Genomic DNA, 24233 nt, shown 5'->3' with positions numbered 1-24233 from the left:
TATCCATACCTATATTAAAAATTCGAAAGTAACTCTGTCTGTCTGTCTGTCTGCCTGTCTGTCTTTTACGCAATCAGGGCCAAACCGCTAATCCTTTTGTGATAAAATACACATATAGAGATACTTGAGGGTCTCGGGATGAATATAGGATACTTTTTTTTCTCATATTTACAATATTTTCGATATATAGCAATATGTTAAAATAATTAATTTCACATGCAATTTATTCCGCCATGTTAATAACAATCGTCGCTACGCGTTGCTAAGCAACGGATTGCAAAGTTTGCTGTTTTAAGAAAACGTCACCCAAAGTGAGTTTGCTTAATGCCTACATGGCGCGCGCCGATATAGATTTGTATACATTAACAAAAATTAGATGATTTCTATAATTTGATATTCATCCTTATGAAAATAAATTTAATAGTCATTTTTAGCATTTCATCTAAATGGAAATTATAGTTTACTGTGTAACATTCTAATAAATGATTAAGGAGATGTCACTGATTCGGAATGATCTAGCCTACGAGTGGTATAGTGTGACCGACGCGAACGGGCAGATGACTTTGATGATTTTGAAAATTTTTATATAGTTTCGAATTACTATTATTTTTTATGTAATTATTTGCTGCTTATAATTAATTTATCTCAGTTCGGTTATCTATACCGATGTTATACACTTAAAATATCGTAATTTTAATAATTTGAGATTTTATTTAATATTGTTCGCAAAAATTAATAATTATTTAATATAGAAAAATGTTTGGTAACATTTTTGTAGTAGCAAACTTTAGGTACTTTTTCTAATATTAAGAATTTCCTTTAGTTACTTTTTCTTCTTTTGTTTGTTCATTTCGGTTACTCAGATATTTTTTCTAATAATAAATCTCCACTTATTATTATTTTTTAACTTATTTTAATTATTTAGGCTTATATTTTCGCGGGCGTAGCCGCGTCCGGGCCCACTAGTATAAGATATATAAATATAATATAAAGAAACCAACACCATTTAGATACCAGATAAGGCAACAAATATATATAGTTAAAATAAATAAAAATAAATACTATCACTCAGTTCAGAGGTCAGACCAGTGCATACTGTGATCCAATGAGAACACTCTAGAGTCAAAGTATTACAACCACAGCGGGACAAATTTGTCTCGTATTATTCACTTTACTGACTACTTCCTTGCGACAAGTGGAAATTTAGTAACAGCCCGAAGCATACACAAGTACCTACATGCTTGGTTTAATCAGATAAATAGTTTTACATATAAAATTATGTAGAATAGAATAGAATAGAATAGAATATATTTTTTTGCACACATAAAAGAAATATATAGAAAGAACAACATACATAAAAAATGAAAAAAAAAACAATTATATGTGGTTAAATTTTCTATTCTCGATTACTTATTTACTTTTTTTAGGACCAAGTGTTAAGATACTTCTATTCCCCACTTTTCGCCAAATTCAACGTGGCAGAACTCAACGCCGCGCTTTGCCTCATTACCAGAACGAGGAAACGAAACTACTTAATTTTACATTTCCTCGAATGGGAATCGAATCCAAAACCTGTCGCGTTTACAATTTCCAAGTGTATTCCTCACATATTTTTATCGCATACACGAAACTTTCATGGTCGAATTAACATTTGAAAGTAGATAAACTGTTAAAAAGTTTCTACAATCTAATATGGCACAAGCGTGTGACTGTAAAGACTACAGATTGCGGGTTCGATTCCCTTCGATTTTACATTTCTTCGCTATGGTGGTGCGAGTTAAGTTCCACCACTATCATATATATTATTATAATTAATAATCTATCATAGTATATTATAGTCGAATCAAGGTACACGAATTCAAATCCGTTTTAAGCCTTTACCAGGAGTCTTACCAGGAGGGAAGAATACATTACGTAAAACCCACAAACTTCCCATAACGACAAATGCCGTCTCCGTGTGTCACAATATTCCAGTTTTACTTATTTAGTTGACATGTATGTTGCTCTAAAAAACACATATACAAAATATAGGTATGTAAGATATACTATGTAAGATATACTACACTATATTATGTATATCTTGAATAATTAGGTTTCTAGATTTTTCTTTCCATTTTTACTAACGATTTCTCATAACGCTTAAGGAAAACAGCTAAATTATCCTCAGTTTTCGAGATGATAAGACGGCTCTAAGTTAGTTAAATGCCTTACATCGCCCTCGCAGAGTGAGGGAATGAAAATAATTCATTCCTCCAATTGGGAATTGAACCTTTACACATCCAACAAGGCAATTTAAAAATACAAAAATAGATAAATATATGAGTTATGGCATATATGACAATACTACATAATATTTATATCAACTTGATATGAATAATGCATTGCAGAGGATGCAATTAGAGTTTAAAGGCAACTGTTATCAACCCCGTTGAATGAAGTGTACTTGAAAATTGTAACATGTAATCAGCATTTTTAATAAGAAATTAAGTTTAATTATTTAGATTTTTATTATTTTAATATCATTTGGCTATGTTTTTTGACAACAAACATAATAACCAATTGTGTTTGTTTTTTTAGCTTCACGGTGTATTCCGCACATAGCAGGGAAGGCAGAGGGTTCCTGGGAACCTAGTGTTAAGACATTCCGTTTCCATTGACACATTTCAGTTTCCCACTTTCGGCCAAATTCTGAAGTCATTGAGTGTTGAGTGGTGTAACTCAACGCCAAAACATAATCGTATTTTAAATAGATAGAACAAAGTTTTCTCTCTATATCACTTACTCCTACATAAAAAAAGGTATCTAGCACAACTGTCATAAACTGCAAAAACATGCAAGTATTACCACTGAACCATAACTACGTCAGCTATAATAAAATTTAATAATTGTTGACGACTTATTTTATTTTGCTTTTAATAAAAAAATTATGAACTATTTAAAATATAAAAGACTTTTCTAACTAAATAATTTTTTTCGTACCAAAACGAAAAGGTCATTACAAAGTTATTCGATTACTAATTCGTTCTACAGATAAAATCTCGTCAAAACCAACGTCATTAGCACTAACATAATATCTCAATAAAGTATGACATTATTGCTAGAATTTAAAATGAATAAAATATTTTTTATAAAAGAATTGATGAAATGAATGCGTGGAGGAGTTCAAAGCCGCGCTTTGCCTTGTTACAAAATCGAAAGTATGAAAATATAAAAATATGCATTTCCTAGAGTGGGAATCGAACCTACAATCGTTGCGTTTACATTTTTCGGTTTCGGGTTTTTTTTTAAATTGTAGGTTAAAAACGATGTAACATTCTAAGCATGGAAGTCATAGAACTACTGAGCCGACTTATTCCCGTACTATTGAAAGCGCACAGAAGATTATCTGCACACCCATCTCACACGTGACCAGAATAAACGTTTATTAAACTAATTTAACGTATAGTTCTAACTTCTATGACAGTGCTCTTGCAAATCAAGATTTAACGAAAAAGTACTATAAAAAAATATTTAAAAGTAACTTTTTAAAAACTTACCTCTTTAGACTGTTTCGTTGCAAACATGAAATCTCCTTTGATCTGGAAGTCCTTCGCATCCGCAAATAATTCGTGCGCGTTCACCATATTGCCGGGATCGCTGACACTCAGCACTGTACTATTGCCGCCTGGCTTCCATCTTTCGACGTAGAAAATCTTGGAAAATCCTGGTCCCGATGACCAGAAAAATGTCTTCACGTAGCTTTGTATCATTTGGAACGTCTTCCCGCCATCAGAAGTCATATAAAGCTAAAAAAAACATTGTTTAAAATTAAATGTAAAGTTTTTTCTGTTTTACTTTATATCGGTGTTTTTATAAGTTCATCGCCAGCCATTTTTTTTTTGAAAACAACATTTCATAAATTGGTGATTGAAAATAAAACAAGCTAAAATAAAATAAAAAAATATGTAAAGGTATTATTTTGTTCAACAAAAATAGAAATAATTACTAAATATACGTGATACAGTGAGTATGTATTTCCAATTAAAATATATACGAACAAAATAATTTACATTTCACGTTAGCAGTTTCAATTTGCACAATACAATACAATACAATATAACAACATATTGGCATATTTTAAATGCAAAATATATATAATTTTCCTTTCAAAATATTGCAATTATTAGTCACACTCACGTATCAGTCGTGATTATACTCGTAGTTAGCAGATGAAGCTACGTCATGATATTTAAGTTGAAATATACCATATATATATATATATATATATATATATATATATTTCTTATCTATTCCAATATAAATGTCAGTGAACGCACTAAACAAGTTACTTGACCGAGACCGGCATAATTGTTATCGATTAATATAATATAATAATGCATAATTAAATTATAACAATTTATTGTTAATCAATTAAATATTAGTTCATAGAGTATTATATTTTATAATTTAATTGTAATATAAGATATCCGTAAGTGCATTTATAATAGTAAATATAAAGATATCCTTTAATCTTACTCAGTAAAAATATAATAAAAAAATTATAGGTAAGCTGCAAATTTTACATATAGCATTTAAACGATTATTATACCACGAAATAAAGATAAAAAAAGAAAATACAGATGAAACGGTAAATGTCTGAATAAATTATTTATTCAATAATAAAATTTCTAAAAGAGAACTTCTACTACTGAAATTTAATATTGTTTATCCAAAAGCAAGATATAATAAGCAAACAAGTTTATTATATGAACACACTGTACGATAAACAACCTTATCTAAACGATAAAATGATTTTGTCTAGGCGACCTTAAAGTTATATTTTATTATAAAAATATATTTTTTTTATAAATATATTGAATCACAGATAATAAAACACACACTCACAGATAATAAATAAATAAAAATATTAAATAAAAGGTCAAGATTATAAAAAATATATATACTTACGTTTCTAGTAGAATTTACTTTATCCAATATAACGTATCTATTAGGAATATCCTCGTCGAAGGCAAGCTCGCTCGGATGGAAGTTGAGGTCAGATCTTCGTATCGTTTTTCCATTGTCACTGGTGAAATATAGCTTTTGATTTGTTGAATCGACGAATACGCACTAAAATCGTATTTTAAATTAGTGTGAATGATAATACAACTTTTTTTATACGAGAAAATAAGTAATACAAAGAACTGTTTAAGTCAAGCCAAAGTCCAAAATTATTTATTAAATTCATAAAATAATTAAAACAATAATGATTACATTATATTCGCCTATAGTATACTAATATATTTTTATATAATTTATAAATTAATTATTTTTAGTGAGTTTCTTAAGTTTGGGTACAATATATTCTTTGTCTAAGATAGTTCCTACCTCATATCTAGCTAAAACAAAGAACAATTAATATTTTGTATTAATTAACCAAATGATTGATACTAATTATCTTGCCAGACCGAATGATAAGTAATTGACTATCTTAAAATAGGATGATTCATAATACAAAGGAAACAATAAATTTTCTAAAATCCTAATTAGGTTTTGGCTGATGCGATTAATATAATAAAAAAAATTAAATCAGTTTCACGCTGTATCCCGCACGCAGCAGGGTAGGTAGAGAGAAGCTAGTGTTAAGACACTCCGTCCCCCATTTAATTACAAGATTTTTCGTTTTCATTTCATATGGAGTATGTTATATAAAGTAATGGTAACCAAAATATTCTTTATTTAATAGAAACAAACACTTTTGAGTAATCAAATTAGATATAAATGTCAGTAGTGTCAGTCAACAAGAAGCTACTACCGGGCCCAAAGGCAACTCTTCTAAGACAGGCTGACAAGAAACTTATGTTAAATTGAAATTTATGTTGTTTTGTAAAAATCTGGAGAGAAAAAATCCCAGCGAGTTGTTCTGATGTCCAGTTTCCGCCCTAATCCATGTTACGTAATGAATGGGGGGAGACCCAACAACATAATTTGTTGAACAACTCTTGAAACGTATATCCATATTTTTTATTATAAGAATACACAATATCTATAATAACTATATTTAACGATACACATATTAAAATACAAGAAATATTGTCTTCGTAAACAAAAAAAAACAACACATGCTGCTGTTTCAAGAGTTGTTGACTCTAGTATAATGCCACTTTATATTAATAAAATTTTAATGTAAATTTTATTCAACTCATTTGTAATTAACATATTTGTCTCATATAACAAAAAAATGTAGCGGACTTTTTATTATTAATTACATTTTTCTTAAGCTTCACGATATATATCCTGCACAAAGCCGGACAAGCACAAATTACCTATTACTATTAGTGTTAAAACACTCCGTTCTTCACTTCCGTTCCCCACTTTCCGCCGAATTGTCGAGGTATGACGTACGGAATTGAACGCCTCGTTACCGAAATGATAATATAAATACTGCATTCCGCCGAGTGGGAATCAAATCTACAACCGTAGCCTTGTGACCCTGCACCACGACAGCCTTTACGGAGCAACGCTAAGACAAGGTTAAGGTAAGGTTATGCCCATTTTTGGAGACATTGCGTGTTAAATATCGATACGAGGTCATGAAAATAATTAATTTACCTCAAAAGGAACTGAACACACAACCTTTGCATTAACAGTCAAACGCTGCTACGCTACAATAGCTTCAATACGAAATTATACGACATTTCTTACATTAAAAAGGTATGCTCACATTTCCTTTTGTAAAACATGATAGCTATATCGACCTACAAAATTTAACATAATAAACAGAACGCACGTGGTAATTCGAAACTTACGATACTTATTCAGTAGTTCAATGACTTGTGCACAATAGAAAGATTTTGTTAGTTCATATTTATCACATATTTGTGATTTCCATTATTTCACACCAGATTGTAGAAGTCATTAGCTTTTTGGACAAAAGATTTATTGGTGGGTGAGTGTTGACCTTGGGAGGTGTGACTTGCACTGTTGTTCACTAATTATTTTTGTGTAATCTAATTTTAACTAGAATGTATGTATGTGTACATGTGCAACTCATAGCTTGGTTTTTTTATGACATCTAACTTTTTTTAAAGTAGATGAGACCAGACTCAATATTGTCCAATAAATTGAAGGTTTCAAAGTTTATTAACATTTAGAGGAACCTATTGTCAGAATACTCTACTCCTCTTTCACCATCTTGCAAACAACTTTTTGATATCATGTCTCATAATGTCATACAATATTTATGTTTGTGGCTAGAATATTCAAGTGGATACTAAGCAATTTTTTTGACTGTGGTGTTTCTCCTTTGACCATTTTTTTAGTGCACTTTTATAAATATAACAAAGCAAGCTATAAATATACCCTATGTAATATAACTATCCTCTGCCTACCCTGTGTGCGGGATACAGCATAAAGCTTTTACTTTTTTATCACTATTTGGAACATCAAACACAATATATAATTAATACTTGACAAAAATAATAAAATTTTATTAAAACACACCCTGTATGAATATAGTTATAGTATTTTAATAGTTATTATAGGATTTACTTACAAATTCTGGATACTTTGGATGGTTAAAGAATTTGTCTAACTGAGCATATCTACTATCCGGAGTATCTCCAAGACGGAAGCTTTCTGTTTTATTTGTGAAATTCTTTCCATAATCATAAGATATATAGAGTGCAGATGAAGAAATGGCTCCTTTATTCCGAGAAGTAGAATCCCTTGCTAAGCATATAATCACATTGGAACCTTCACCCACCCAATGCACCATAAGTTGTTGATGACTGTCGTTGAGATGAGTAGTCTGTTAACAAAAACAATTTTATTATGATATTTTCTTTAAAGGGTAGGATAGAAGAAGAAACTTAATGTTAAAATGGGATAAGACACTTCCTTCTCCTTTTTGTCAATTTTAGAGACACTGTGTTGAAAGGTAGATATTAACACTATGCTTCGTCATTTTCTCATGTTATAAAATAAAGAGAGGAAAGGAATATAATTCATTCCTCCATTTATCAAACCTATCACAGCTAATGAAATTCTTAAAAGTTTAAGTCCTCTGCATTTATGCCTGAATTTTTTTTAGTCACTGTCATACATTGTTTTACCAGAGGTGACAAATAAAAATAAATCATTCCTACAAGTTCACATGTTTTAGAAAATTCAAGATGTTTAAAAGGTGCTAGTTCAAATCCCGTTATGTTCTAACTTTTAAGTATTTTCAGAAATACTTTTTATTACTAATTTGTTTATCCTTAATAAGAAAAAATACTTTATAAAGGTAAAAAATATTACTTCATACATTATGTTATTTATTATGAATTGTTAAAAATGACAATAAACAAAACTTGTAAATAATTTTCTACCTGATATATAAGCAACAGTAGTAAATTAAATTATGACATTTACTTCTCCTTTAAACTTGCTGAAACATTTTATTTCACCAAATAATGTTGCTATAAATAATTTAAGCTAACTATTCGCCCTTCAACGGAAAATACGAAACGCATATTGTCGAGGATGACAATTAGAATGCTAGTGACGCGGTCAAGATAAAAATAGTAGAAAGTATTGCATATAAACGTCTTCCAAGCAATATCGCTTTTACGTCCTTGGCTATAAACAACAAAATAAATCATTGTCACATTATGCGGGCAATGTACGATAGGTAAATCAAAACAAAGGGGAGTTATTGAATTAATAAGGAAATTATAGTTACCCATATATTAGGATGTTTTTGTACCGACGTATCGTCTATTGTTGAAGGTGGTAATGTCGTGACATCGCGCTTTGCCCTTTCTAAAAATTTACTATCTTTTTCTTCATTAAATCTATTTATTACAGTTATTTTTTGAGATGATTCTTCTTCTGCCACGTAAAGAGTATCTCCCGGTGAACCATATCGTTGAACACTCAACACCGATGAAAAAGTATTCACTAAAATTAATAAACTTATTTTAAATTTTATTGACGCTAACATTTTGACATCACTGCAAATCCAAAGTCAGCCGACTGCGACAATAATCCGAATAAAACTGCGCTTTCAGGTTTTCCTTTGACTGATTTACCAAAACACAATGAATTGACAATTGAAAAGTGACATTACGACCGTTCGATTCTTGACCTGTCAGTGTTTTTTTTATTTATCGCCATGGACAGTTGCATTTTTGCAAACGTCAAAAAGTTACGTCAAACAGATAAAATATAAAATAAATTTTGAACGCCATAAATAAAGAGCAACAACAACAAATAAAATAAATTTCAATTACTAAATTGGACCAAAAAAATATCCAAACAAACGGGGTGAACTAAATAAAACCGTTTAAAAATGCTATTATCGTTTAGGCTTTAACAGACCACATTTGTGCAGTTACCAAAATTATTACGTTACAACAATTAATACAAGAATTATGACTACACATAATATTATAACAATACATGTAACCACATATATAAAAATTATAACTTAGGTCTAAAATTTTTAAGCTTATATATAACTTCAATGCATTTTAAAAATGTATATGGGAAATAATAAACTAGACATTTCAAATCATAAAGTCACGTTACAAATATAAAGCGACTTATTGAAACAAACAATTAGTTTAACTTATTTTAAAAGTCTCTCGTAAACTTCTGCTTGAATGACTATTAATAAAATCAGCATTACGTAATATCCACTCACACTCTCCGTTGCCCACCTTCCGCAGCATTTTGGAGACATGCGTGTTGAGCGTCAGAACTCATGACCGCGCCTTGCCTCGACACCAATGCAAAGGAATGGAAATATAAATTTAAGTAAATATTTTATTTTTTTGAGTGGGGTCAAACCCACAACCAGTCACATTTACCGTCACACTTTGTACCCCTGCGCCACGACTGGCCTCAATAAACCATTCAATAACTATTCACAATCAACATTATTTAGTTACTGATGTACCTATGTAAGTCAACAACGACAAAGTAACGACTAAACTTATACTACTCATTGATTCACTACTTTAGCTTTCATTTTGGAACATTGTACAGTATGATCGACGAGTAGTCTGTACTGCACAATACTGATAGATGCTCATATCTTCCAAATTCCTGAATCAAAGTCCTGAAATTAGTTGTAGATGGATGAAACTTGATTTTATAACTATTTCTTAATTTTAATTATTATGTGCATATTGCACAAAGAACATAACTTCAAATGGCCATGACTTATTGACCATACTGAATGTATAATGCAGTTTAAAATACATTATGCCCTACTTCAGCTTTGCTGACATGACGTAGGTCTGGGGGTCTTGGGATCTAGGGCTATTACCAGGAACATTAAATCAAATATGCTTTAGGTTTAATATTTTTATTAAGTTTAAAGTTACAGAACTATTACACTCTGTTTGGCGGCTTGTTTGGCCTTTAGACGGACCTGTGCAGCAATTCTGTCCAAGTCACGTCTGCCTTGGGTGGTGAGGATGCGGCCACCATCTTGGATTTTTTCTACTAACTTAAGAGCTTCAAGTGCCTGAAGTGCTTTACGAGCAATGCTGCCTGATGATCTAGAAAATAAAAAAAAAGGCTTTAGTGACCACTAGTCATGGCAGTGTGTAACTGTTATGTGTTTAATGTCCGTTCTGGAGAATGAATAATTATTATCAATAAATTTTTCTGGTAATAAGACAAAGTGCAGCATTGAGTTACTCCTCTCCACACGAAAATCCAGTGGAAAGTAAAGTTTTAATACTGCAGATATAATATAATCCTCATATTTTTTTCATATTAGTAAGGTAGGCAGAGAATTGAAGACAGTGTGTTGAGTGGCAGTAATCAACACCAGCTTAATCTTACTAGGGTGAATATAAAAATAATTCAGACTTTTAAATCAATTTTAAAAGTATATAATATAGATTTAATTATCAAGATTCCACCTACAACTTTTATGTATTTCCTTAATAAGTAATGTGTTTTAGTTAATTAATTTTATTATGGTGTAATAAAGTGTTAAAATAAATAAATAAATAAGTATTTTTCTTTCTTAAGTGTGGAATGACACTTTAAAAATGTAAAAAATTTGCCAAGTATGCTATCTACCTGCAAAAATGTGAAGGGGTGACACCATTGCGTTTGCGGCCTCCGAAGATTTTAGTGACAGTCTTTACTCCAACTGGAGATCTGATGTAAATGTGACGGAGTACAGCAGCGCAGCGTACATAGAACCAGTCGGGGTCGTAGGGTGCTAGCTCCTTGAAACGACCGGTCTTAACCAGATCCATGTGTTCTGGCACCTTCACTTTGCCCATTCTTAAAGAGAATTGTTTAATTTAAAATATTGTGTAGGATAGGAAAAACTTAAAACTACAACATGTGTAAGAGATATTGCTGATTAAAATAAGAAAAATCCTTAAAATAAAAAGTGAGTACATAAGGCAGAATACAAAAGTAGTAGATGCTCTACAAAGGCTTTTGGCAGGCCATGTCTCTAAATATATGGACAAACATTGGACAATTCAAATAACAAAATGAAAAGAACTAGATGTTAAGAGGAGAATTGAATGACCTTGAACAAAGTGTGTACATAACATCATCCCAGTCGAGGGGTGCAAGTTCCCTTAAATATAAAAATGTGGAAGGGATCTGAGGAAGGCTATATCCAGAAAGGATGCACATTGGAGTAAATAACCATAAAATAAACCTAACTGAACAATATTAATTAACAGTAAATTATAACAAAATTATTAGTTCAATGCAATGGAGGAAAATAAAACACAATAATATTATTATTATTATAGATAAAATCTACAATGATGAAGTTTTATACCAGATTGCACACAATGGAATCTATTACAAATTTGTGACAAAAACAAACTAACTAATCATTACATTTTAATTATAGGCAAAAGTTTCTCATACAAAAGAAGAATTAGTGATAAAATGGATGAAGGAAGTCATAGCTGTGGAATAGGATAGGAATCAAAGATACACTTTAACAGTGCTTGGAACTGAACAAAATAAGAAGGATTAGCTACTAACTTTTATTAGGAGGTTTAAAAGAAGATAATATTTAATTGAAGATACATTAAAAATACTTGATGTATCAAATTAAGAAACTCTCTAAGATTCTCTACATGTAGCTATGTAGAGATGAATGTTAACATTGTTATAACATATTGGACACATTAGAAAAGAAACACATGACATTAGAGACATTTATCTTCAAAAAATTACTCGAGAGAGTTGATAGTGTTTCTGACAGACAGTAAATAATTCATAATCAATTATAATAATAAAATAATGCTTATTTTTAACAGATATATTTTAAAACTATTTAAGTATATGACTTATTTTGTTTTTCCTTATTTATTTTTTTCATACAGTAAGTAGTTTTTATTATATATTATGATTCAAAATAACTTCTTCTGTTTATCATTATTTTGTTTACTGTAAAGGTAGCACTTGAGCTACACGCTAATATAAAAAATAAAGATATATTCAGATGGATAGCACTCACTTTTTCAAATGAGCAGCCACGGTCTTGACGACCTTGTCTTGTTCAACATCCTTCAGTGTGACTGAACGCATCTGAAACATTTCATAAAATACATAGTTTATATCATCAAATATACAAACAAATAAGCTTTTAACAAAATAATCACACATTATAGTACTGAGTACATTTTTTTTAGCTTCATGCTGTATAGCCCAGATATAGCAATATAATAAAAAGATACCCATTTCCCACTTTATATTCCAGTTTTAAGATATTGTGTTGAGGAGGGGAACTCAATGCATGGATTTGTCGTCACCAGTGTAAAGAAATGAAAATAATTCATTTCCCCAGTAGAAATCAAACCTACACAACACTATATTTGCAAGAATCACCATCAATACACGATTTAAGATCATTTTTATTTTAATAAGAAATAGTTAAGTGTTATAAGGTTAACATCAATGTATTTATAATATTTACACTAAAGTGCAACAAAATCGTATTGGTTGTAGTTTATACAAATATTTCGCTAAATATGTATTTAAAAAAAATAGATAACAATACAAAAAAAATATTATACGATATTATTTCAAAATAAAACAGAAAGGCTCTAAAAAATACACACTACTAAGTCACGAATAATGTCAATTTAGGTTATGTTGTATGTATGAAATGCTATCCTTACTTATGTTTAGTCAACATAAATATCCTCTAATTTGTAATATAAGCATACATATAGTAACTTTCGTATGTATTAAACATAGGGCATATAAAAAGAATGAAATAATTGTAATTGTTGAATGTAATTCATACATTTACTTGTGAGGTGCTAATATGGCATGCGACTACTATTTGCGCTCAACAACTCGTAAGTATGAAATCTGACCTATATCGATAATAATTTTACCTTTAACAGAAATGTGGCACTTTTTACACTCAAATTTTAGTCTAAGCACTTAATTTTTCACTAAAAACCATGCGGCATAACCACGACACTCACCTTGCCTTGTGTTGGCAACCGGAAGAAAGAAAGAGATGGAAAAAAGATTTCAGTGTTGCTGTTTTATTATAATATATAGTATGGTAACATTTCCTATTTATTTTTTTAAATTATTGATAAGATATATTAAGAAATGTTTATATAATGTATAAAAAATATTATATTTTGTTTTAATTTCCGCATGGTATACATTTTAAATAAATTTTACTAGTACTTTACTTTTTCAAGTTTAAACTCAAATTTTATATTATTTATTTAATTAAAACTGTTCTGATGTGGATTACATAATTATATAAAAAATATTTTATTTATTTTATTATAAAGTTTTTTACTGTTGTGTACTTTTACTGTTTACTTGAAAGACACAATTTGTTTATTGAATATTTTTCTTTATGGTTCATGAAAAAACAAGGTTTTTGTCTGTACTTGTATATTGTTGTCAAATTCAAGAAAATGGCCGCGAAATCAAATTCTATTAAAAGTGATGGTAAAAATTATTGAATTTTTTGTGATATTGGGAAACTCGTGGCTTAAGTGATCCCTAACAATCATTAAAATAAATTTATTTGTCGTGTTAGAGTACTACCATTTTTTTCTGATTTTTAATTTAAAATGGAAACCATTATTTCAGGTCAAACAACATCAAATGATATTCCGCTGACATCTTTAGAACAAAGTCTACTAAGTCTGGAAAAACTTGATCGTGCTTCACCAGAGCTATGGCCCGAACAAAGTAAGATTATGTATTTTACATGTTTCAGTGTCAAATATACTTCAATGTGAAATTAATAATTTCAAAAGTGGCGCGATTACATTTCTTTTCTAATGTTGTCATTCCGTCCTCCATTACGTATGTTCGACATCAGTTATCGGTTATAACGTCTAGTTTTTAAACATTTAATTTGAAATGGCTGATGGGAATAGTAATTACTCAGATGACGAAGGTTCAAGATGCTCGAACGATTCTATTATAGTTCCAGGTGTGTCCGAATTTATGGCCACGCAAAATCCCAACCAATCTCCACCATCGTGGAATAAAGGTCTGACCAAAGAAGATTGTGCCTACATTCAAAGTAAGTTCATACACATTCGTTTCAAACTTAGAATTTCGTTAGTAGGTCAAAATTAGAATTAGATAAAGTGAGGAATGAAGTGTTTTAACACTACGTTCTCTCTACCTACCCTGCTGTATGCGGTATACAGCGTGAAGCTAATTTATTTCTAAACGAATTATTATCTTCTATATATAAATTTGAATTTGTTAAATTTATAAACAGATTATAATCTTTAATACTAACTATTAAACGGTGTAAATTGTGATTGTCTGTTATACATTAAAGGTTTTTACTAAAAATATTAGTAGAGCACAAATGTATCTGCATACACATACATTAAAAAGTAACAAATAGAGGGTGTAAAGAAAAACATTTACATTTTTATTATTAAAGTAGTGCCTAGAAGGCATCAACTTATTGGTTATGGGTCTGATTCTTACATTTTCATATCCCCAATGTAAGCAGAGAGATCCTAATCTCAAGATTGTATGTTACTGCCTTACTCTACTATTTCTTGGATACCTTGTAAAGCAAGAAAAATCTAGACAATAATTTAAATTAAAACATCTATATAATCTTAAGGATATTTCAGAACTTGGAGACCGTTCAGTAAGTAGTCTTATCATGGAAGTCAAACAATTACATGATCTGGCATATCAATTGGGCTTGGAAGAGGCCAAAGAAATGACCCGAGGAAAATACCTAAATATATTTTCATCTCGACGACCAAGATGATTTCATATATTAGTTTTTTTAGTAAATAACTTACTAACAACTTTAAATTTATAAGCTATTACCTAAATAAAATGTTTATCCATGTTCTTTTTGTGTAGCCAATATTTAACACTTAAGGTTTTCTTAAATGTCACTTAGTCACATTCACAAAACTCTTGTAAATATTAGTCAAAATTAGTTAGGTCATTGAAATAAAAATATATATATTGAAAAAGCTTTATTAATTTTATTACCTAGTAGATAATTATAAAGATATTAGTAGTGGATTAAGGAAAGAAATGTTAAATTCTATCTACAAATCTTATTTTCAAGGGACGGTTTGGTTTCACAATGAAATCCCTGGTTGGTTGCACTTCTCCATAATGATACTCAAGTTTATATTTCTGTAAAATCTGAAATAATATAGTTTTAAATAATGAGTATAAAAAAAATATTTATATTGTGAATTTCTATGGCTCCTACATATATAAAATGACATGGTCAATATTGAAGGTTCATGGGAGAACAGAAATAAAGAGCCATCTTGCTTGTAAATAAATAAAATAATATATATAGGTATATAGTATATATTTACAATGTCATTTAATTTTCTTTAACTTGATAATGAAGAGGAGAGTGATTCTCCTCTAAACCATATCTTGTTATATTCTTTTATATGTAGGGATTGTTAAACTACTGCAGAATTTTAATAAAATCTTGACATTTTTAATGATCTGAACATAATAACTACAAAAAATAATTAATAAAATTATTTAAACAACATGAAGGTTACATATTCTGCATTTTTCATATACACTAGTGACCAGCAGGTCTAATTTTTGATAAATTATAACAATGTTAAATCTAACAAGCAATGTATTTTACTTACCCGTATAGTCAACAGAGAAAGCATATTTTCAGCAATATTCTGTCCCAAACACTTTCTGGCGCCACAGCCAAATGGAATAGAACTGAATGCATGATATTCTTTACTCTCCGTTTTCAGCCATCTCTCCGGGTAGAATAGCGAGGCGTGGTCAAAGTTGCTCTCTTTCAGGGAAGCGTCGCGGGTTGATATTATGATAAGAGTTCCTCGCGGTATGCTGGAATATGTCTTTGTTAAGTTCTTTAATTTTTTTTGACGTAGGTACTATTTTTCTTTCCTAAGTGTGGAATAATACTTTAAAAATGTTAAAAAGACCTAACTTTACGAGATGTTGTCGTGATTTCCATTCCAGTTTAGGATAATATTATTTCTTCATGTTGCACTGTGCCACACATTTTAACAACATTTTTGAGACGTTGCCGAACTACACTACGCTTTCATTCATTACCACGAGTGGGAATTGAACCCACAACCGTTATGCTATCACGCACACGGTGTGCCACTGCGCCACAACCACCTTAAATATCTATATTTGTATATTTTTTTTCAATTTATTTATTTTACTAACACGAAACAGCGTTAAGTACACCCAATCAAAATACAATATCTGTGAAAGACCACAAAGTGTTAGCTATGTACATATTCTTCTGTATTGAGAAATAAGCTACAATAATAAGAAAGTTTATATTCTAACAACACTACTTATATAGTGTATAGGTACTTACTACCATCAATAAATATGGTGACACTTTACTATTAATACTTACTTATATCCATCTAAAGTAATATTTCTTGATAGGATCCTTGTTAGCAACGGAATGGGTGCGACAAGTCTAGAATAATAAAAACAAATGTTATACACAAAAGTAATGAATGAGTATACAATGTAAAAGCGTTAAGAAAACCTAACTTCATGGAGGCCACAACTCGCCGCTCCTACTATACTTCGTGAAGCTAAAAGAAATAACAATAACCTTAAAGTCTCCTGAATACAAGCTTGCAAATACGGCGTGTTCTCTCTCAACTTGTCCACGTCCTTCACCACCATGTTGTCGTATACGTGGGCTACTTCCTGATACAGCTGACGCTGGCACTTCTGGTGTGTCGCGATGTTGTATAGCAAGAACGACATTGAGGTCGTTATCTAGAATTTATTAGCAGTTAATTTATATAAGTTATATATATATATATATATATATATATATATATATATAATGAGATGTCAGTCAGTTCCCAATGACTGTCTTAATTACAAAAATGTTGCCGTTTATGTCTCTAATTGTATTGTTTCAACGGTCTTGCTAAACAAAATGAGTAATAAAAATCTCTCTATCCGCAAATTATTTCTAAATAAATGAACTGTAGAACTGGACTACGATCTTAGGTACTTTAAGTTTTTATAATATTATAATTAAATTAATAATTACAGTATTAACACCGATAAAAAGCATATCCATTAAAATTGTAGATATATCTTCAATTTTGAACTTATTCTCACTTAGCAGCATTGCTCCTACTAGTGAAGATGAATCTGAAGATGAATAGAAAAAATACAATATTTAAGTACCTTTTACTTTTTTTTTTCTCATTATAATACAAAATATGAAAATTGTGGTAGAAAAAAATTCATGACATACATTTGTGTTCATTTTCAGCGCTTGTAGAAATAATATCTTCAGATTCGACCACGTATTTGCCGATTAAGCTGAAAAACGGGTTAGTAAATGTCATCATGTTTAGATATTTTGAGTTGTTTATGAGATTACCCCAGGATAAGTTGGGGCTACCCCAGAATTTTTACCAATAAAAAATAAATGAAAAATATAAAATAATGCCGTCGTGGCACAGCGGCAGAAGCGTGTTTCTGTAAACACTGCGGTTGTGGGTTTGATTCCCACTCGGGGATACCAAATATTTCATATTTTCCAGAGTTCCTCACACTGGTAACGAGGCAAAGCGAGGCGTTAAGTTCCTCAATTACACAATGTCTCGAAAATTCGGTGGTGACTGGGAAGCGGAGTATCTTAACACTAGGTTCCCTCTGCCCGCCCTGCTATATGCGGAATGCAGTGTGAATAAGATTGAAAAAAAGCACCTGGAATATATCTCTACATATGCCTTATCAAACTTGCATGATAAGGTTTGAACCCATGGTCCACAAAAAGACAATAGAATATCAAAAATACAAACACAAAAATAAAATATACGATAGGTATAGTATTAAGTACTATGATTAGCTAAAGCGTGTCTTTTACAAATCGAAGAGATAGGAATGAATATACCTACTACAACTTTATTTATATTATACTTTAATCATTACAACGCTTCATAATTTAGAGAAAAATAAACACATTAGTTTTATAAAAGAAAAAAATCTATAACTAAGTAGATAATAGAAGTACCTAAGTATCTATTAAACAAATATATACAAAAATCGTATTCGAACCCACTCACTTGTCCAAAACACTACAGTGTTTAACCAGAGAGTACCAAGCGGGAGTCGTGAAGAACTTCCACAAGTGTAAACCAGTTTCACATTTAATAATGGCGTCGGTCGCCTTATCTAAGCTGTGATACATCCACGACGGATCACACTGACTGTATATTAATTCTGTATCTAAGAGATCGAAGTTCTTCGAAAATGTCACTAGGCCTGTAATTATAATAATTCTTTTTCAGGTTCATGCTGTATCTCCCGCATTGTAGGGCAGGCAGAGGGCCCCTAGTCTAAAGGTGCTCCGTTCCCCACGTTCTGATAAATTTTCGACGCATTGCGTGTTGAGTGGCGGAACTCAACGCCGCGCTTTGCCTTGTTACCAGAGCGCAGGAATGGAAAAAATAATAAACACAGTCGCAGGTTTTAAAGTTTTTATTTAGCTTCATTCTCTCCCGCATATTTATAACAGGGTTGGCGGAGCGGACCCAGTGTTTAGACATTCCGTTCTCTACGCACCCAGTTGATTGTAGGAACTTAACGTCGCGCTTTATCTTGTTACAAGACCGAGGTAATGGAAATAATTAATTCCCCCCCCCCAATTGAGAATCGAACTTTCACGCTCACGCTCAATACCGCAATACCACGACGGCCTGGAAAAAAATGATACATAATATAATTCTTACCCATACAATCAAAAGCCCACTTATGCAACTCCTTATACAAATCTTTGGACATTTCGTCTTGATAATTCCTTAGGTTGTATATTTTTTGTGTTAGCTTATCGCATATATTGAATATTCCTTGTGCGTGTTGTGCCACTGTGGCATGCGCTGGGCTGTACATGATTGACCTTTGTCGGGCCCATTCTTGGCCGTGGCTATGAAAAGTTAGAATAAATATATAAGTAAAACACTTTTTAAAGAGCATATACCGATATACATATTTTTACTCTATCTATTAAAAAGTGTACCCCGCTATGGATAATAAAGAAAGTATCATAATTATATTTATAATAAATTTATGGTTGTTTTTTTAGCCATCGAGTTTACAGTCACAAGCTTGTGCTACTGTTCCATGATGGCCTGTATAAATTGTATTATATCTAATACCAAATAATTAAATAGCTAACTTTTTTTATATTTAATGAAAATAATAAACTAACACAGTATATATTCCAGCATAAGCGTGATTCTTATGTTCCGTTCGAAATCTTTCAAGCGACTCCAATGTGGAGCGAACGGGATATTCGTCCTCCATGTTGAACACCTTTTGTATGTGTTCCGGATTGTTAATAAGGACTATATCACCACCTACGGGGCTTACGAAACGCACTACTGGACCGTATTCATCAAAAAGACTTGATAAATCACGTAGTTGCTTCCTGTTGTTGATCAGTGAGCCTAAAATATTAGTTTTATGTAGTTTGCATCTGCTCAATCAAAACTCTATAGGTAAAAGATAGGACAAGATATTGTTTAATTTACATATTTATCAAAATAAATAGACATATTTTAATTACTAACCAACATTAAGGCCAAATAATAAAAAGCTAGCTGTCATTTGTGTTCCAATTTCTGATAAGTAACTACGAAAAATGGATAGATATTTTAAAGATTTTGGTCCTGGAACTTCATCAAAAGGCAATACTATGGGCTCCTTATTTCTTAAAACCACAGGAACAACTCTAGGAACGGCTTCATAAACATTTAGTTCATTATTTACTGGTGCTACTTCAGTAGCAGATGATTCAGGCTGGGGTGATACTTGAACGTTATCATTAGCAATGTGTCTCCGAATTTCTTGCAAATTAAGGAATTTATTTCCATTCCAAACATTTTTAACTCTTAGATTAATGTTTTGCAACTTACTTAATAGCATTTTTACGTTTTAATTTCTCTCACTAGCAATTATTTTTCTTAAATATTCAATAACATTTAAAAATAGTTGAAGTTCTATAGAATATTTTTGAAATCAGCGCTAAAAAGTTTAATATGTTATCTGTATTCGTAATTATAGATTACAGTACGGTATGGTAATAAAAGAAATGCCACTATTTGTAGATTGTATTATTATACAATAAATGTACGATAACGTACCATACTACGTTATTTAACAATTGGTAAAAATTGTTTTATACATTACGTAGGGAACCTACATGAAGATAATTACCTAATAGTGTTAACTAATTAACTTTATAAACGGGAATCCAAAACACAATGCCAAATATGCAAACTTAATCAGAAATTATTATTAAAAATATACATTTTGGAGAAGTAAAGGGGATCATCTTATGCACCAAATCCAGATTTTGTCAATTATGTAAAAATTATGAAATCATTATAAGCGATTATTCAACATTGTAATACTGCTTGATGACTGTCAATTATGCGTTGCGTGAAATCTGTCAACCCCCTTCATGGCCAAGAGTGAGCGAGTTAGCTAATATGGTAGATGGCGGGAGTGATCTCGTGTGATATAACTGTGTTAGATTAGTTTTAAAATTTTAGTGTAAAACAAAAAAAAATATTAAAAATGACTAGGTAATTTCAATAAATTATTTTAATGGAAATCTTGTTTTACATGTTATTTTTGACTCCGGTGTAATTTCGATCTTTAGAGCCCTTTCAAGTACTCCTGCTTAGTATCACTAGAATCGTGAGTTAATAGAATACATTTGATATTTCAGAGCTAAAATAGAACTTGGCGATGTGACACCACATAATATTAAGCAATTAAAGAAACTGAATACTGTCGTGTTCCCGGTATCTTACAATGACAAATTTTACAAAGATGTATTAGAGGCTGGCGAATTAGCTAAGCTTGCGTATTACAACGATATTGTGGTCGGAGCGGTTTGCTGCAGAATAGATACGTCAGAGAATTCTAGAAGATTGTACATAATGACTCTGGGATGCCTGTATCCTTATAGAAGATTAGGTATTGGTACTCTAATGGTGGAACATGTGCTCAAGTATGTTGAACAGGATGGCAACTTTGACAGCATTTTTTTGTAAGTATCAGTGGATAATCGTAGCCTTATTAAACTGGTACGATTCTATACACAATTGATGCATATGAGTTGAAGGTTAAGTGTAATTTCCTGTGTTAATCAAAAGTAACCTATCAATAGAAGAACCTATTTCCTGTGCATTGTTCAAAATCTAATAGTGAAACTAGTTATTATTTACTGCCTTCAATTCATTCCACACTCAATGCATGTCTACTTTTGATTATGTATAGCTATAACAATATACTATATTAATTCTTACAAACATTGCATATTTTAAACCTTATAAATATTAATAATATTCACACTTGGTAATTAATATTTTGCTTACATTAGTTTTATTTTAATATATTTTTTTTATGATATATTTAGTTAATCCATATTATAAATCATATACTGAGAATTAGAACACATTTACTCACAAAATATTATTTATTTAAACAATTGCATTTTACAGGCATGTGCAAGTGAATAATGAAAGTGCAATAGATTTTTACAAAAAGTTTGGCTTCGAAATTGTCGAAACAAAAGAGTTTTACTATAAGAGAATAGAACCAGCCGATGCCCATGTATTACAGAAGACAATTAGACAGTCGCAGCCAGCATTAGTTAACGGGAATGTTCCTCATGCAAAAACGAATGGCCACGATTGAAATGACACTCATAAGAAATGTCTCAACTCTATAATAGTGAAAAGGAGCAAGTGATAAATAACTTAAGAATAATAATCAAGTCACTTTTTATATTTACATGTTTGATTGGTTAAGATGAGAGATTGGGAATGATACATGAACATTATTGTAGAGGACTTGTGGTGAGGAGTGTGATCTTCACAAGTGCTTGCTGTAATCTGACAACTAGCTCTGTTCATCATCATCATCATCATCAGCCTGTCCTCATCTACTGCTGGACATAGGCCTCTCCATAGCTCTGTTCACAGTATATAAATATTTCAGCAAGCCTTAACACTGTAATGGTACTGTAAAGTTTACAGTATCTTATATTTATATTGTTTCAGTTTGATTTTGACTGTATACATGTAAGTGGTAGCCTAGAAGGCATTCAGTTGTTCAATGTTTTTGTAATTGTGTGCCACAGTAACTAATGTCTTTACAAGCCCAAAAGCAAAAGCATAAAACAAATATATGTTTGGCATTGCTTAAATTGTAATGCATCCCTCAGCACTATATGAAATGAATATAGTTTCTGTCAATCTACAATTTATGACTTTATTATTTGTTGGATTTTAAGATAATCTTATGCAAAAAAATTATGATTCTCTCCATTCTCTACCGTCAGGCTCATCCTGCAAAACAGATTTATCAGATTACTGCAAGCTCTATTGTATTGCTAAAATTAAAAAAAATATTGTAAATAATAACCTAATTCATATGAAACTTTGTTAGCTTTTTCGAAAAAAATGCATTTTACCGCTAGATAAAATTAATGTAGGAAATAATTTTTAAACATTTGTGTTATCATTCATAATCCTAACTTAAGAAAATAATGCGAGATATGATTGGATTAAACAAGGAGGGTTGTGGTTGTGGACTACTGAGGCCATAATGCTAGCTATAATATGACTGACTTCATTCTTATATCATTATAAAAACTTGTATTGTACAGTAATTTAAATATTTGCATGTCATATAAGAAAATAAGCATTTTTTCAAATATGTAATTTACCTAATTACCTACGTACAATTAAGTACAGAAATACCTTGAAACTTTTTCGAATATGCGTTTTTTCAATAAATCATCTACAATCAAGGTACTGTAAACAAACAATACCTTCAAAACTTTTTTTTAATACTAATATTTGTTAACGAATTATTCTCAATTTGTTTGTAATTTAACATAATTAGCTCTAGACATTATAAATAAACTTAATGGCATAAAATTGTATGTCCATTTTTTACTGTGTAACTTAAGATTTATAAATAGAATAGTAGGCTCCGATTAAATTTAAAATTTTATTTTTAACTACATGTAATATAGACTATTAAATAACTTTGCAATTTTATTTTATTTTTAATGTCACACGTGTTGTTGTTTTTATGTAATTACTGATTTAATTTTATCTCTCGCCAAAAATCAGTTAATATATTACTAAATTTTGTTTTGTATTTATATAACGTGAAATGTTCTTCCCTTGTAAACAATAGATGTTACCAAAAGTCAATTTGTCTGCTGTCTAAGTATTTGTTGATCTTCATGTTTCTCTAAACTCTAAGACTTAGTACAATAAACATGATTAACATTTTAATTTGTAAGTTTTTTTTTACTGTTAAATTGTAATTTTTCAGTTGTATAAAAGGCGAAGAATACACTCTGGCATCTGTTGTAGGTTTGGCCCCACCTGGTGGTTTACAATAGTAAACAGAGTTCTGCTAGTCAATATTTTCAGTGTAGCTTCAAGGAATTCTGTAAAACAGAGTTTCTTTAAGTGTCGAGGATCTTACTACATTAAATAATAAAAAGAATAAAAGTATATCTGGCTCTAAAACTCCTTTATGAGGTTCTGTTAGTGAAAGGTTGCGCGATTGTTCTAGATTTTCCATACTTCTGAGATCTTATCAAGTTCAGTAACTATTTTGCCATCATTATCTTCAATAGCCCATGATTTGGCGATGAAACGAATCTTACGATATAGATCTTCCAACGTTAGTTTCGATGA

General features: G+C 30.8%; 5 protein-coding genes across 8 annotated transcripts in view; 2 read left to right on the top strand and 3 right to left on the bottom strand.

Moving 5' to 3' along the window:
• Positions 1-9057, bottom strand: part of LOC146530800 (sortilin-related receptor-like) — a 39683-nt gene extending 30626 nt beyond the window's left edge. For all 3 annotated transcript variants that reach the window (XM_085199579.1, XM_085199578.1, XM_085199580.1), the window contains exons 1-4: positions 8705-9057; positions 7535-7789; positions 4948-5109; positions 3537-3785 (exon numbers count right to left, since the gene is read on the bottom strand). In XM_085199579.1, coding sequence (XP_085055705.1) covers positions 3537-3785; positions 4948-5109; positions 7535-7789; positions 8705-8965 — 927 coding nt within the window. In that variant the 5' untranslated portion in view covers positions 8966-9057. The remainder of the gene's footprint in view (positions 1-3536; positions 3786-4947; positions 5110-7534; positions 7790-8704) is intronic.
• Positions 9058-10317: 1260 nt separating this feature from the next.
• On the bottom strand, positions 10318-13544 carry RpS19a (Ribosomal protein S19a). 2 transcript variants are annotated; one of them, XM_085199581.1, is made up of 4 exons: positions 13458-13544; positions 12479-12549; positions 11062-11271; positions 10318-10529 (listed from the first exon to the last, which is right to left on the bottom strand). In XM_085199581.1, exons 2-4 carry the CDS (start codon positions 12547-12549, stop codon positions 10349-10351), a joined length of 462 nt encoding a protein of 153 aa, XP_085055707.1. In that variant the 5' UTR covers positions 13458-13544; the 3' UTR covers positions 10318-10348. The 2 variants fall into 2 exon arrangements, with proteins under 2 accessions (XP_085055707.1, XP_085055708.1); XM_085199582.1 differs by having other exon boundaries at positions 13365-13505.
• A 294-nt stretch (positions 13545-13838) lies between these two features.
• LOC146530798 (protein lin-52 homolog) lies at positions 13839-15461 on the top strand. The gene is made up of 4 exons (XM_085199436.1): positions 13839-13944; positions 14089-14190; positions 14432-14530; positions 15105-15461. The coding sequence occupies exons 1-4, from the start codon at positions 13857-13859 to the stop codon at positions 15245-15247; spliced, it is 432 nt and encodes a 143-aa protein (XP_085055562.1). The 5' UTR covers positions 13839-13856; the 3' UTR covers positions 15248-15461.
• Positions 15462-15466: 5 nt separating this feature from the next.
• LOC146530797 (putative cytochrome P450 301a1, mitochondrial) lies at positions 15467-20493 on the bottom strand. Its single transcript, XM_085199437.1, has 10 exons — positions 20073-20493; positions 19712-19949; positions 19233-19426; positions 18567-18765; positions 17750-17817; positions 17540-17643; positions 17087-17256; positions 16880-16945; positions 16116-16329; positions 15467-15639 (listed from the first exon to the last, which is right to left on the bottom strand). The coding sequence occupies exons 1-10, from the start codon at positions 20425-20427 to the stop codon at positions 15529-15531; spliced, it is 1719 nt and encodes a 572-aa protein (XP_085055563.1). The 5' UTR covers positions 20428-20493; the 3' UTR covers positions 15467-15528.
• Positions 20494-20947: 454 nt separating this feature from the next.
• Positions 20948-23822, top strand: san (Probable N-acetyltransferase san). Its single transcript, XM_085199134.1, has 3 exons — positions 20948-21089; positions 21236-21559; positions 22014-23822. The coding sequence occupies exons 1-3, from the start codon at positions 21082-21084 to the stop codon at positions 22207-22209; spliced, it is 528 nt and encodes a 175-aa protein (XP_085055260.1). The 5' UTR covers positions 20948-21081; the 3' UTR covers positions 22210-23822.
• The last annotated feature ends 411 nt before the right edge of the window (positions 23823-24233 follow it).

Source organism: Heliconius melpomene, chromosome 16 (assembly GCF_056956725.1).
Source record: "Heliconius melpomene rosina isolate 202511_hmr_F chromosome 16, ASM5695672v1, whole genome shotgun sequence".
Taxonomy (NCBI): Eukaryota; Metazoa; Arthropoda; class Insecta; order Lepidoptera; family Nymphalidae; genus Heliconius; species Heliconius melpomene.
This window is presented reverse-complemented; position numbering and strand designations above follow the sequence as displayed.